The sequence below is a fragment of the Bos grunniens genome, chromosome 3 (genome assembly GCF_055505025.1).
Source record: "Bos grunniens cultivar Pamir isolate PY7600 chromosome 3, Bosgru_T2T1.0, whole genome shotgun sequence".
In the NCBI taxonomy this organism is placed as follows: Eukaryota; Metazoa; Chordata; class Mammalia; order Artiodactyla; family Bovidae; genus Bos; species Bos grunniens.
Window position 1 is genome coordinate 112,482,267 of NC_141167.1, and position 15,768 is coordinate 112,498,034.

Genomic DNA, 15,768 nt, shown 5'->3' on the forward strand with positions numbered 1-15,768 from the left:
AGCCCTGCATAAGCTTCGGTGAAGGAATGAACGCATGAACAGCACACTGTCACTGCTTCCCTGGAGAAGAGCCCATATCCAGCCACTGGCTAGAGAGATAAGTACCTCTAGTACATGCTTCACCACTGCATCCGTAGTTCCAAACAGATCAACCCCCGTAATTCCTCTCACATCCGACTCCACTGCACCAGGGGACAGGTTTTTTTTCCTTAGACCTTTGAAGGGGTGAGGAGTGGGATGAAAGATGTAAACATAATGTTACCAAAAAGAGCACAGTAATTGAAGCACCCAAAGGTACAGTGATACACCAAAATTAAGGAAAAAGAAGGGAAAAAGAAATTTAAGGAGACTGAAGAAAGATGCAAGAGCTCTTATGTATCTCAAATATAAAACAGTTTATTTGGTGGATGATATTGTAAAACTATAAACTGCAAAAAGTGTACTCTTATTTCCTTCTTGACTCTTGGGCAGTGGACAAAATGATTAAAACTCTCATTATTCCTTTAAACACTTGCTCAAGAGACTGGTTATAGATCTGAATATATGTATTTTGTCATTAAAATTTTCAGAGGCTACAGGGAGAAATCAGCCTGTAATTTGAAAACAACAGAAAAAAGACACCAGGATAAGGTCAGTCTTATGTGTATAGGACCAACACCTATGGCTCAACAACAATCTGTCTTTAAAATCTGAATTATCTGTGCTATAGTCAGAACCCAAATTACGATAACACGACTACCTTACAGGTGAAAAGCATCTTGCAGTTTTCAAAGTTGATCTGATTAACCCTCTGAGGTAGGCAAGCAGATATAATAATACCAGTTTATAGATGAGAAAATGCAATTGGGACTAAAATCCTATCTTCTGGAGTATTTGGAAGGTGGGGAGAAGAAAATGAAACTACTTGGCATTTACAAAATTAAAAAGCCAAATATCTGTAATAGAAGGGGGAAAAGCTATCATTGGAAACAAAACCTAAAGTAGTTTTAAGTCTAAATGTTGGCACCTGTAAGAAAGTACAAAAAATTTAAGTTCAATGACTGTATTTATCTTTACTGTTTTAAAATTACAAAATAACTTTTCTATTATAATGGCATATAAACATCAGCATTAGAGAAGCAAGCGCTTAAAAGGGCACAACAGTTTTACTTATCTTGCACCCTGTCCATGATAAGCATTTAGCCCACTGATAGAAATAAGGCCAATGCTTAAAAAAACAAAATAAGCATTCTTCCAAGGCTTCATAAATACATTATTACAGGGATGCCTTCTTTCACTTATTTCACTTTATCCCTTTAATGGGATCTGTCAACTTTTTCTAATGAGTCTGATGCATGAAACAGATTCAAAGGAAGATACAAAGACAGACAGCTGTGAGGAACTTCACCTCCAATAAGCTTCAACAAACACATTAAAAGGAAAGCTGTATGACAGAATGGAAGCCTTTGTTGTGATTGCTTGTAACGATCCAGGAAAAGGGGAAGAGCAAAAACAGACAGATGAATAGTGACAGGCAGTGAAAAGATACTTTGAGAAGAAATATTTGAGCCTTCAACAAGCTACTCACTAGGACTGAACGACAGATGGAAAATTTCTACAGCAGCTACTCAAATCCAGAGGGAGGGGAGGACACTCTCAGAATGGACCAGTTTGATGCACACTTCCCAATGGGAACCAGGGGAAGTAGTAAAAAAGAGAGGCATGAGCACAGGATTTGGCAGCAAATTAATACTTTTTTAGTAGTCATTTCAAAGATTAAGCCTGGCTTGACATGCAAAAGTATAAGCACATTAAAATAATTTCACTGTCAGTTTACTTGGAAGCTCAAGCTAAAAAAATAACTTATTTTTAAAATCTAGGTTGTAAATATATTCCCTTTAAAACAAATATCTTTTGCCAGGCTAATACAAAAGATCAGGTTACACTAAGCCCCCTGGCTTAATCCTCATGGGAGAGGTATCTAGAACACAGGTTTTCCTTAAAGATCTCTGTTTTCTTATTATTTACTTAGTGCAGAGAGTGTCCCTCTTCAAAGAGAGGTACTCAGAAAGATTAGAATTTTAACCAGTCCTCTAGATTTGAGGGTTTTTGTCTTCTGACTTAGAACTAATTTTTTCCTCTTGGAAATACTGTCAAGCTGACTGCTAATTTCTCTTCCTGTGTTCAGATTTATTTGAACCAAGGCAAAAGAACCCTGCTAAAAAGAGTATGCTGACTTCTAGAGGAGAAAGAATGTGTAAGTCTATTCCAAAGGCTCCTTCCACTTGGTTAAATACCAAAGCATCTCCTTCCACTCTGGTTAAGGGGTTACTGGAAATCAAGAGAGTTGTGAGTACAGAAAAACACTTAGAAATGGTAAAGAGAGCATTAACATTAGTAACATTAGTACAAAATTTTCAGTACCACATATACTAAGTATAGCAATTATAATGGTATTATATAGTAATCCATGCACTTTACACATTCAAGAGCAAGCATAAACCCCAACTGGGGTCAAACTTTCTCCCTCTCTTCTCTGATTTAGGGCCTTTGATTCTGATGCAAATGTTTTCCTACGAAAGTGAAGAAAATAATTTCTTACCCTGGGCATTTCATGATGACCAAAGAGAATCCATTTACCTAAGGACCCCAAATTGCTTTAGCTAGGTTACAAGGAAACTGCTCTGCCAGCTTCAGGTAGCATAAACACTACTCTTAAAGAGTGGAGCAGTATAAGGCCCTTCTCATCCCCATGCTCTAGGAAAGATTTAAGCCCCAGTGGTCTAAGGATTGGTTTATGCATATAACAAATTCACTTCTCTGTGATCTAGAATGGAAGTACTTGTACACCATTCTTAGAACTGAGAAAACAGTCACTAAAAACTGTCTTAGTAGCAGGTAACTCTCTCACAGATCCCCAGTTGAGAAAGGCTATTCTAAGTAACTGCCCCTGGTCAGCTGAAACAGCATAAACTGGGATCCAGCCCCATTTGGCTCCTAAATGCTGAGACAGAGAGGGCTTTGAAAGTGTGCACAGTTAAAAACTATTAAAAGTCAAAGCTTGGTTACTGGAGGAGTGAATAATAAGCTCCCTGGTACTAGCAGTGAGGAGAGGGCACAGGATCCACAGTGCCTGTGCCTACCTCTTCCTGCTGGCATGGCTGGTCGCATCTGGGTGTACTTCAAAAAACCTAGCTAGTCTGACGAAAAACTGCAATGGCAGAAGCCCTTAGGAGAACAGAGTAGGACTGCCCTATCTCCAATACAATCTTGTTTCTACCACTTCTTTCTTGATTCTGAACCTTTGAAAACTGCAGAGCATGATGCAGAGCTTTTACTTTCCAACTGTCCTCATCTTCCCCTTGGCTTGTTTCCATACTACATGAATCTTAAATAACTGCTATTACAACATTCCAAATGTTGCGCCCAGGAATCCAAATTTTCAACTTGCTGTTTATTAATGGTTAGAACAGCAAGTATTAATATCATACTGCTCCAGCCCACCACAACACAAGGAGTAGGGAAAAGTTATCAACTTTCTTTGTTACCACAAAGAACCAGGTAAAGACCTACGAGGAGTCCTTTTCACAAAATGGAAACAGTGCTCTGTGGACTAGCCATGGACTTTTCAGAGTCCAATCTCTAAGAGTTTTTAAGGCAACAAACAAGTAGAAACAATTTAGCAACTGCTAAATAAATCTAACTGGGCAGGCAACTATAGCATTTAGCTTCATTTCCCTACTGCATTTCTCAACAAAGCACTTCCATTTTTCTAGTGTGTCAATCTCACAGGTACAACCCTTTCTCTGCATTTAAATTCTCAATTCTCCTCTATACAGTCCTAAAAATTTAAATTCTTATCCCCAAATTAAGATACTGTATATAAACTATGAAAGGAGGAATTATCCCAACTACTCAAAATCTACAAGTTATTTAATTTTTCATCCTAGAAGTCTGCCTGTTAAAAGGTTTTCTGGACATGAAAATCCTTCCTCCAACCCTCATTCTCTTTACAGTCGACGGTATATAATAGAAGGATTTTCCTATTTCTAAATGAAGCCACAGGATCTAAAAGCCCTGTTTCCCTGTACTAATCTGTTCCCCAACTTCATTTCTGTCAAAGATTTTTCTTATTTTAGTGGAAAGCTTGATTCTTAAATACTCCCAACAGTACAAAGACTGATTTAACTAAGAAGTGGAATTTTCTTAAAATTAAATTTTCTAGAGCAACCACTTTCCTGAGAATACTTCTAACGTGAACCATCAAAGCACATTTAATATCTTCAGAAACAAAAACACTATTAAATGAAAACAGAATACTCTAAATTTTTCTGTTCCAACTCAACTACCCTCACTAAGCAATTGCAGTTTTGCGCCAGACACAACCAGGTTGTCCCCTGAACTTGGGCAGCTCACCAGAAATATCCCAAACGCGCACAGTCTGGTCCAGGCTGGCTGACACGACCAGGTCTTCTGAAGGGTGGAACTGAGCGCACATGACGTAATGATTGTGCCCTGTTAACACACTGCAAGAGGGAAAGAAAGACAACACCAAATCAGAGGCCGGAACCAACAGGCTCCCACATGTCAAACGCCATATTCCACACTGAACAAGTGCACGTCCAAATACACTCTTTTGGAGGCCAAGGCAAGTCATCCTAACAATTCTGAATTAACAATAATAAGCAGAGTCGGCTGTTTCAAGCTTGGCTCTCTTCTCGCTTGTAATGTTTCAGTGTTTATTACTAGTTTCAAAAGAACTGAGACTCCACAGCATTCCTCTCATTAAAGATGCATTAAACTATCAAAATAAATGAAATCTTATTCATACTAAAACTATCTGTTAGCTTTTAAGGGGGTATCCCTTTTAAAGGACGTCACTTTAAATGGTCCTTACATACTTATCAGATCAGTACATACTTATAAAAAGCTCTATAACCAAACACTAGGCAGGACAGAGGTCTAGACCCTGACTCAGGTTTCTCGGAAACAGAACTGAAAACCAGCTAAAAATTTTGTCCCAAAAGCCTAGCTATATGACTTCTTTCCCCTGGAAAGAAATGATCAGAAAATCCAGGTTCACATATTACTAATGACACTGCTTCTGTATTTATCTTTTTATATACAAGAGTGTCTTAGAATCAGTAATTAATCAGCAGACATAGCCCATTAGGGACAGGAGATGATTGTTCTAAAGAGAAGCTGATTATAAGAAAACTAGAAACGAAGGTTTTTTTGAGCTCTCTGTCTCCTGCTTTACCAGACACAGGTTCTGGACTGCCAATTCCACACTCGGATGGTCTGATCATCTGAGGCACTCAGAATCCAAGGGTATTCCTGAAAAATATTCCAGACAAAGGGTTTGAACATTAACAGATGTGTTCTTCCAGGCTCCATTTCTCTCTTTGGAGGAAATATTTCATTGTCTGACATCTCAGCTAGTCTCTAACTGATTCTGAGTTACCAGGCTAGTGGTCTATTCCTCCTTACCATGCTACCAGCTCTTCCCAACTTTGGTACTTTCAACTATAAGGTTTAAGAGTGGAAGCAAGACCATGATAGATTCTCAGAGACAAATAGTATAATATATATTTACAATTACTTTTACATATGTGCTTATGTATATGTGATTTATATTTATAAATAGTTAATCTTGTAAATCAAGATCCTGTGAAAGGATCTCTACTTAACTCTAAGATTGGAATATTGTTTTAAAGTCTGACTTGTCCCTGCCAGACCATCTAGTCTCAAAAAATTCCAGAGTCTCAGAGAAGAAAGCAGAAAGTAACATGTAAAAACAATTCATCCCTTCTACAGTCTTTAAACTTTTTAAGAGAAGGAAGTATTTCTTAGTCACAGTTGTCTCTCCGGTGTTTAGCAGAGAACTTAACGAGCACAAGTAAGCACACACTTACTAAACTGAAAAAAATAAAAGGAAGTAAGTTTTTCGTAAGTTCCCAGCTGAATGGTAACTTGTTCTGGGCAAGAGTCTTCAGTGAGCCCTTCGTGGCAATGACAAACAGTTCCTTCTGAATAAGTTACCTATTGAATGGTTGTCATTCTCAACTATTTCAGCTATAATTTTCACATTCATCTTCTCCTATTCTACCCTAATTCTTTTTAATTTTAAAAAAGGAAATAGAGTGTAATTAGCCCAGAATTTATTGTTTATTTTGTTATACTTTTTCTTACTTAATTCAAGAGACTTAAGTTTACTAAAATAGTACAAGTTAATTCTAATAGCATATATTAATAATTATAGAGAAATCCAGTCAGGATGGGATGAGATTAAGAGGCTGGGAGTCTTAATCTTTAACTCAGTATCTGTCTGCTATGAAACCTAAAAATCAAAAAAGGTAGTAAACTTGGCTCAGGGAACAGCCTCTACCAGGCCCTAAAGTCCTAGGATAAAAAGCACATGATTGTCAATGCTTCAAAACATTGGTTAGCATCAAAATGGCATCTTATCTTGACATTCCTCCAAGAAACACCTACTTAGTAACACCCCACATGTGATTAGCCTGCAAACTTCTGTTTGCCAGTTCAGCAAATTTAAAATCAAATCTCTACTTTTCCTTACAGAGAATCCATGCCTTCCTCATAAAGGCCACTGAATCCAATTAAATTCAAATATAACCCCGAGTGCTTCCTCTTACAGAAGCAAACAAAGCAGAGAGGCCAACACTCCACAGATCCTAGAAGAATCAATAATGTGATTCTGTCATCAAAAGCAATCTTCAGGAGCATGGAGAAGATTCCTACAGGGAAACTGAAGAATGCTCCAAAGCTAGAGCTACAACAGTTACTTACATGATGAAAAAATGTAGTGCGGATGTAGTCTAAGTGCCCAAGCAATGTGAAGAGACAGCGCCGAAGCTTGTAATTCCACACCTGCAAAGACAAAAATTCAACTAAAGGAATAAGGACATAAAGTTGTGAGCCTCCGTAAGGCCCAGGTTTCTCAATAAACAAGCTGGGATTTATCTTTTGGCATCTTTAAATAGGTAGAAATCTTGACAGGGAATCTTGTTTAAGGTTGGAGGGGAAAAGACTATGAATGAAAATGTAAGTCAGCTACACATGTGTGGGGAGAGGAAAAAGCAAGGCTAAGGAAACCTAAAAGATAAAATGACGGAAAGGTTTTTCTTTTTTTCTGGGAAGAAATCATGTCTATTTAATAAGACAAAATGTTTATCTAAGGCTCAGCTTGAAACTCTTCTACTGAATAATTGTGTTCTTAGCTTGAATACAGACCCCTTACTTGGTGCTTACCTATCACCTTAATTGTGGGTAAAAAAAGTAGGATGGATATGACTTCAAAGGAAACAATAATATAACATATAGCATCATCTTTTGTTAGGCTTGATGGCAAATGATGCCCATACATTCATGGTCTGTACTCACCTATCATGCAAATATACTTTAACTCAACACTATGGAAAATACAACATTGCTCAGATAGACTGAGCTAAGCAGAAAAATATCATATTTAGATAAGAAGTTAAGACAGCTATCCAAGTATCAGGCATCGATGGACACAATTGAGAAAGACGCTGAAACCAAGACCATAAATGTAAGACAGCTCACACTTCCCATCCAGAAAAACTCCCAAAAGTATAAAAAGAAAACAGATGCCTTTTTTCCTTCTATAAAATTTAATGCTTCTTCCGTCTATGGGGTCGCACAGAGTCAGACACGACTGAAGTGACTTAGCAGCAGCAGCAGCATAATCTATCCAGGCCAGCCTATTACTATTTTTTCCTATTTTCACTTAAAAATTGTTTTCTTTCATAAATCACAAGTGATCCATTTCCTGTAACAAATTTGAATAACCCCAAATCCAGCATTTCCAAACAAGAATGTAAGCTCCCTAAAGGCAGGGTCCTTGTCCATCATGCTCAAAACTACACCCCCAGCATCTAATGTAGCAGTTAACACTTAATAGGTGCACAAAAGGGATGTACAGCAGAAATGAGAAAAGATAAATAACACAAAAAGTGAAAATATTAGAATATCCTCACCTTCATCTGTTGAGTCATCTATAAATAAATACACATGTATACAGTGGAGTTTGACTTTCACACAAAAATTAAGACTATACCATAAATACTATTGTGTTAACTAGCTTTTTCCCCCTTATAGAGTTCAGTTTTTTAAACTTTCATTATTTCTTGCTTCAGATCATCTTGATTCCTTTATAGGCCTCTATCAAGTTCCAGAACTATGAATTCTGAAAGACTATAGGGTTTTTAGACCCGAGCCATTTGTGATTCCTATCTTAGTCTGTGTAAATCAGGATTATACTAATGCTACATTTATCTGGGTGTAGCAAAAAATATGATGGTCCACAAATATGACTTTTCAAGATGCTCCTACTTTCATCAGAGAAATATAAATCCCAGCATGACAGCACTACATACCCATCAATTAGCTAATTTCTTTATTTAATAACATCTTTCAGATATAATTCAAATCCCATATAATTCACCCATTCTAAAATACAGTAGTTCTTAATACATAGTTATTTAACCATTAGCACAATCAATTTTAGAACATTTCATTACCACCAAATGAAAACTATACCCATTAGGAGTCATTCCTCATTTTCTCCCAATCCCCTCAACCTCCAGACAACCATTAATTAACTGTCTCTACTGATTTGCTCTACTGATCTGAACACTGCAAGTAAATGAAAGATAATTCATTTTCAAAAGTACTAATGACTTTGGGAAAAAATTGTTTTCTTAAATGTCACTCAGTGTTTGTCTTAAACAGATCATGAAGAACCCAAGTTAACCATGCGTAATACTCAGTGGTCATCACTTTTCTAGAAATAAGACCAAGGAGAGACAGCCTGAAGAGCTCCTGAGGCCCATCAGGTGGTCCAAGCTTCCACTGCCTGCCTCCAGGATCAGTGCCTAAAATCTAGGAAGGAGCTGTGCCCCCTGTCATTCTAATGCACATTTTCTCTACAGATAGCTGTCACTCCTCACGCCTGTTACATAAGTCCTACTGTATAATTTATAGCCTCCTAAGGTAGCTTCTGAAAAAGATTATTTTTTTCCATGAAGTAAATTTCTCTGGTGTGGTTGGATACGTCATCTCCTCTGCATTTTTAATGTCACGGCCGAAGCTCACGCTCTGTCCCTTTCGCACACGGACTTTTGTAATGGTCTCCTAACTAGTATCTGCCTCCAGTCTTGCCTGAGTCATCCAATCTTCTCTCTATATTGCCATTTAAGTAACCTTTTTTATTTTAAAAGAAGTGTGAACCTGGGGGCTTCCCTGGTGACTCAGTGGTGAGAAACGGCCTGCCAATACAGGAGACACAGGTCCGATTCCTGGTCCGGGAAGATCCCACATGCCACGGAAGAACTACGCCTGTGCACACACTCAACTCCTGAGCCCGTGCACTATAGAGCCTGTGCCCCAGAGCAAGAGAAGAAACCACAATGAGAAGCCTGCACATAGCAATTAGAGTAGCCCCCACTCAAGCAACCAGAGAAAAGCTTGCACAGCAACAAAGACCCAGTCCCGCCAAATAAATAAGTACGTAAACGTGAATCTAGTATCACCCCTCTATTTAAACTCCTTTAATGGTTCCTTGTTATTTGTATGATAACATCCAAAGTTCTGAGTACTACAGAGAGGTCCTCCATAATCCGGCCCTTCTCATCTTCTGCTCCTCACTTCTTCCAGATTTTATCCAAAACTAATTATAGTTTCTCAAATGTATCCAGCTATGTCATGCTTTTTGTTCTTGTACTTAGATTGTCCTTACCCATTTCACTTTGTTTATCTATGGTATATTCACTAATCTGTACATGTCATTATTAGGGTGTATATTTAACTCCTCCACTAGAATAAAAGCTCCTTGAGAAGAGAGGCCATTTCTTATTTACTTTTGAATTCTAAAAATAAAAAACAGCATCTGCAACATAGTAAGCATTCAATAAATGTTCACTGGATGCTCTGGATAACGTCAAAAGCCTGAGCTCTATACAAATGAGACATCTGGTTTTTCAGTCCCTTCTGTGATTCCCAAACTTCACATTGCCTGTCCTTTACTCCCAGTCATCACAAGCCCGCTATACCTTAATCTTATAGTCATCTCCTCCAGAGACAAACAGTGGCTGCTGCTTATGGAAGTCAATGCCTCGTACTGGACCTAGGGAAGAAAGCAGGCAATACATGTTAAAAAGACAGTTATGCTTCGAGTCTCTAAGGTGATTCTTATTCAGAATTTTCCAGTTCTATCCCTCCCATGTTCTTTAATCCTAAAGAAAGCTTAAACTACTCCAGAAGACAATACTTATATTTCTTTTAGCTTCTTCCTAGAAACTGTTATCTTACCATCATGCTCATCAAACTTGTCAATGAGGGTACACATCCGATAGTCCCATAACTGGATGACTCCATTGTGTAAACTGGTCAGGATCCAGGGTCTTTTGGGGTGAAAGCTGAGTCCTGGATTTAAAAAAAAAAAAAAAAAAGACAATGGTCCAATGAGCAAAGCCCCACAATATCACCTCCTGCCAACTGTGATAAGAAAATGGGACAGCTAGGTAAAAACTGGGTTCATATATTCATTCACTGGATGCCACACATTGTGACTTATATGGTATCATGTGTTGGATTTTTTTGTTATATTACCTTAAATACTGCTGGGCTCTGATTTAGGATGCAGTCACTTGGAATTAGTTGATCCTTTTGAGGCATGCTTTTTAAGTTTTGGATGGGTCCACAGCAGCCTTTAGCCTAGATCTAATCTGGCATCACTGTTAAAGCAATACCCTTTTGAGATTTCTATATGATGCCCTATAGTATTAGGAGGTCTATACTGGCCAGTGGGAACACAAATTATTCCCAGCTCTATGTGAGCTCCATGGATAGTTCTGCCTTCTCCTCTCCAGTGGTTCTTTCCCAGGCCTTGGTTTATTTCCTCACATGCATTAGTACTCGGACAAAGGCCTGACAGGATCCCCTGCAGAACTTCAAGTTCCTCTGTGCAGTTCCTCCTCCTTCTCTAGTATTTTGTCCAGCAAATTCTAGCTATCTTGGCTTCCCCGAACTCTAAACTCTGTCTTCTCAGTGAGACCACAGGGCTCTTCTCCTCCTCCCTGTACTTCAGCCTGGAAACTCTCTCCAGGTAACAAGCTAACACAATCATAGGATTCATCTTGATTGTTTTTTTAAGTAATTTTACTTATTTATTTATGGCTGTGCTGGGTCTTTGGGGCTGTGTAGGTTCTTCTTGAGTTGCAGTGGGTAAGGGCTGCTCTTCATTGCAGTGTGCAGGCTTCTCATTGCAGTGACTTCTCTTGTTGTGGCGCACAGGCTCTTGGGCACACGAGCTTCAGTACTGAGGCACATGGGCTCAGTAGTTGCGGCTCCCAAGTCCTAGAGCACGAGCTCAACAGTTGTTAAGCCTCACGGGCTTAGCTGCTCTGTGGTATGTGGGATCTTCTCAGACTAGGGACTGAACCCGTGTCTTCTGTATTGGCAGGCATTCTTTACTACAGAGCCATGAGGGAAGCCGGACTCATCTTGTTTATTTCCCTTTTCTCAAGAGTCATTCCCATGGAGTAAGAAATGGCAACCCATTCCAGTATTCTTACCTGGAAAATTCCACAGACAAAGGAGTCTGGTGAGTTACAGTCCATCCGGGTCACAAAAGAGTTGGGACATGACTGAGTGACCGAACAAGCAAGAATCACTCTCCTGCACCGCCTGTTTTCCAATGTCTGAAAAACTTTTGTTTCACACGTTTTGTTCAGTTGTGCAGGTATTTAAGGTGGGACGATAAACCTGGTCTCTGTTACTCCATTATGACTGGAAATGTGAGTCCACAGAAGTTCGGAGAGTATACTTTCAGGTTTTTAATGCAATACATATTGTTTTATGAAACTGGAGATAACATTTTAATGTTTTACAAACTTGATTTCACTTAACTACATATAATGTATCTCATAACATTTTAAGTACATCTAGACTTAGCCTCTTTCTTTTTAATGACTGCAATGTACAAATATACCACTTTTTAAACTATTCTACTAATGGGCATTTAAGTTTTTTCCCCTTTTATCTACCAGAAAAGATGACCCAATGAAGATGTTTCCACACATAATCCAGTCTGTTTGTATTATTACTGATTTACACTAAAGACTAGAAATCAGATTTGTTCAGGAACAGGGTATGTACATTTAACATTTTGGTAGATACTATTTGATTGCAAAAAGACTGTATCAACATATAGTCTGACCAAGTTTCTGAAGGTACTGAGAATGGGATGTTATCAGTTATTTGTTATTTTGTTTTAGTACTCTAACATCACTTCTTTCATTACTAGTGAGGTAAAGAGTATTTTCATTTATTTATTTAAAACTTTTATTTCTTCTTCTAAGCTGTCCGTTTTCCATTAGGTTGCTCATTCCCCACTCTCCTTCCCATTATATACAGGAACATTCATTAATAGATATTAACTCTCAAATATCTTGATATTCCCTCTCTGGCCAATTTTCTTCCCTATGCCCGATAAGGAAATTAGGAGCAGAAGAGAAAGCTCTAGGATTATAAAGACACATTTCAACCATCCAGGAATTCTTAAGGGCACTCTTCTTTATGATCAAGATTCCCAAGAGACAAAGAAACTTCTCAAAACTTATTCTCACGTTAACAATGGCCTCCAGTTTTTGAGCTATTGAGTCTACACCAGTCATCTTTTATATACTTTCTCATTTTAATTCTCTCTAAAAAAGAATGTTAATTATTCATGTATTACAGATAAGGAAATAGATTTAGAAATGTTAAGTTGCCCAAAGTCCTGCAGTTTACTGCTGCGGCTGCTGCTAAGTCACTTCAGGTGTGTCCGACTCTGTGTGACCCCATAGACGGCAGCCCACCAGGCTCCCCCGTCCCTGGGATTCTCCAGGCAAGAACACTGGAGTGGGTTGCCATTTCCTTCTCCAATGCATGAAAGGGAAAAGTGAAAGTGAAGTCGCTCAGTCGTGTCTGACTCTCAGGGACTCCATGGACTGCAGCCTACCAGGCTCCTCCGTCCATGGGATTTTCTAGGCAAGAGTACTGGAGTGGGTTCCCATTGCCTCCTCCAAGTTCATTACTGAATGTTTCAGAATTCCAAAGTAAGTCCATATGACTCCAAATAGCAAGTTTCTAACCACTTTGTTATGCTACATCTTTTATAAAAAAATTTTATATTAGTAAAGAGTCAAGGTACAAATATTTTCCCCAAATCTCTGCCTCTGCCATTCTAACATTCTAAGAGACTACTATTGCAATATCAGTTGTTTGCAATCCACCTACATTCAGTGACGCACAAGTTTTAGAGCTGTCATATTCAGGAAATAAAAATAAAAGACGTCCCATTAAATTTGAACTTCAGATAACCAACAATACTAAAATGTTACTTGCTTTTTATCTGAAATTCAAATCCAATTCAGTTCAGTTCAGTTGCTCACAGTTGCTCAAGAGTCTTCTCCAACACCACAGTTCAAAAGCATCAATTCTTTGGCACTCAGCTTTCTTCACAGTCCAACTCTCACATCCATACATGACCACTGGAAAAACCATAGTCTTGACTAGATGGACCTTTGTTGGCAAAGTAATGTCTCTGATTTTTAATATGCTATCTAGGTTGGTTTTAACTTTCCTTCCAAGGAGTAAGTGTCTTTAAATTTCATGGCTGCAATATCATCTGCAGTGATTTTGGGGCACCCCCCCCAAAAAAAAAATCTGACACTGTTTCCACTGTTTCCCCATCTATTTCCCATGAAGTGATGGGACTGGATGCCATGATCTTCGTTTTCTGAATGTTGAGCTTTAAGCCAACTTTTTCACTCTCCTCTTTCACTTTCATCAAGAGGCTTTTTGGTTCCTCTTCACTTTCTGCCATAAGGGTGGTGTCATCTGCATATCTGAGGTGATTGATATTTCTCCCAGCAATCTTAGTTCCAGCTTGTGCTTCTTCCAGCCCACCATTTCTCATGATGTACACTGCATATAAGTTAAATAAGCAGGGTGACAATATACAGTCTTGATGTACTCCTTTTCCTGTTTGGAACCAGTCTGTTGTTTCATGTCCAGTTCTAACTGTTGCTTCCTGACCTGCATATAGGTTTCTCAAGAGGCAGGTCACATGGTCTGGTATTCCCATCTCTCTCAGAATTTTGCAGTTTATTGTGATACACACAATCAAAGGCTTTGGCATAGTTGATAAAGCAGAAATACATGTTTTTCTGGAACTCTCTTGCTTTTTTGATGATCCAGCGGATGTTGGCAATTTGATCTCTGGTTCCTCTGCCTTTTCTAAAAGCAGCTTGAACATCTGGACGTTCAAGGTTCACGTATTGCTGAAGCCTGGCTTGGAGAATTTTGAGCATTACTTTACTGGCATGTGAGATGAGTGCAATTGTGTGGTAGTTTGAGCATTCTTTGGCATTGCCTTTCTTTGGGATTGGAATGAAAACTGACCTTTTCCAGTCCTGTGGCCACTGCTGAGTTTTCCAAATTTGCTGGCATATTGAGTGTGGCACTTTCACAGCATCATCTTTCAGGATTTGAAATAGCTCAACTGGAATTCCATCACCTCCACTAGCTTTGTTCATAGTGATGCTCTCTAAGGCCCACTTGACTTCACATTCCAGGATGTCTGGCTCTAGGTCAGTGATCACACCATCGTGATTATCTGGGTCGTGAAGATCTTTTTTGTACAGTTCTTCTGTGTATTCTTGCCACCTCTTCTTAATATCTTTTGCTTCTGTTAGGTCCATACCATTTCTGTCCTTTATCGAGCCCATCTTTGCATGAAATGTTCCCTTGGTATCTCTATTTTCTTGAAGAGATCTCTAGTCTTTCCCATTCTGTTGTTTTCCTCTATTTCTTTGCAATGATCGCTGAGGAAGGCTTTCTTATCTCTCCTTGCTATTCTTTGGAACTCTGCATTCAGATGCTTGTATCTTTCCTTTTCTCCTTTGCTTTTCACTCCTCTTCACAGCTATTTGTTAAGGCCTCCTCAGACAGCCATTTTGCTCTTTTGCATTTCTTTTCCATGGGGATGGTTTTGATCCCTGTCTCCTGTACAATGTCACAAACCTCCATCCATAGTTCATCAGGCACTCTGTCTATCAGATCTAGTCCCTTAAATCTATTTCTCACTTCCATTGTATAATCATAAGGGATTTGATTTAGGTCATACCTGAATGGTCTAGTGGTTTTCCCTACTTTCTCCAATTTTAGTCTGAATTTGGCAAGAAGGAGTTCATGATCTGAGCCACAGTCAGCTCCCGGTCCTGTTTTTGCTGACTGTATAGAGCTGTGAGATGAGAATAAAAGTAGCAGTACAGGACCCAGGAGAGGGGAGGAGAAAGAAACAGAGGGCGAGCCAAACGAACCTCCTGCGGTGCGTTAACACTACAGTTAAACCAAATCCCAAAGGCACACTAAAGGCGACCGTACTGCAGGTGAATCGCCCGCCAGGCCTAATAGCCTCCCTCTGTCTCAGGTTCCTCTAGGTTCGTACGGTGGGCCCAATTCAGCCCGTTAAATCTTCCCTCTCTCTTCCGCAGTGACAGGGCTGCCCCTGACATCCAACCTCCGCGCTCCCTCTTTTAATCTCCATTACCTTTAACCCGCGCACTCTTGGTCTCAAATTTGGTTAGCATCCTTCAGGTTCCGAGCTGTTAATCCGAGTCCTGACACTCCCTGCCGCCCTATGGTTGCCTCCACGTCAGCGTCCCTCCGCATCGACTCCCGGAAGTTCCCCGGATACGA

The 15,768-nt window shown here is 39.2% G+C and overlaps 1 protein-coding gene across 2 annotated transcripts in view; it reads right to left on the minus strand.

The window, feature by feature from the left end:
- COPA (coat protein complex I subunit alpha) overlaps positions 1-15,747 on the minus strand; it is a 44,000-nt gene extending 28,253 nt beyond the window's left edge. For both annotated transcript variants that reach the window (XM_086393563.1, XM_086393562.1), the window contains exons 1-7: positions 15,620-15,747; positions 10,333-10,446; positions 10,074-10,147; positions 6,790-6,870; positions 5,240-5,316; positions 4,396-4,505; positions 106-215 (exon numbers count right to left, since the gene is read on the minus strand). In XM_086393563.1, the coding sequence (XP_086249689.1) occupies positions 106-215; positions 4,396-4,505; positions 5,240-5,316; positions 6,790-6,870; positions 10,074-10,147; positions 10,333-10,446; positions 15,620-15,659 (606 nt within the window). In that variant the 5' untranslated portion in view covers positions 15,660-15,747. The remainder of the gene's footprint in view (positions 1-105; positions 216-4,395; positions 4,506-5,239; positions 5,317-6,789; positions 6,871-10,073; positions 10,148-10,332; positions 10,447-15,619) is intronic.
- Positions 15,748-15,768: the final 21 nt, after the last annotated feature.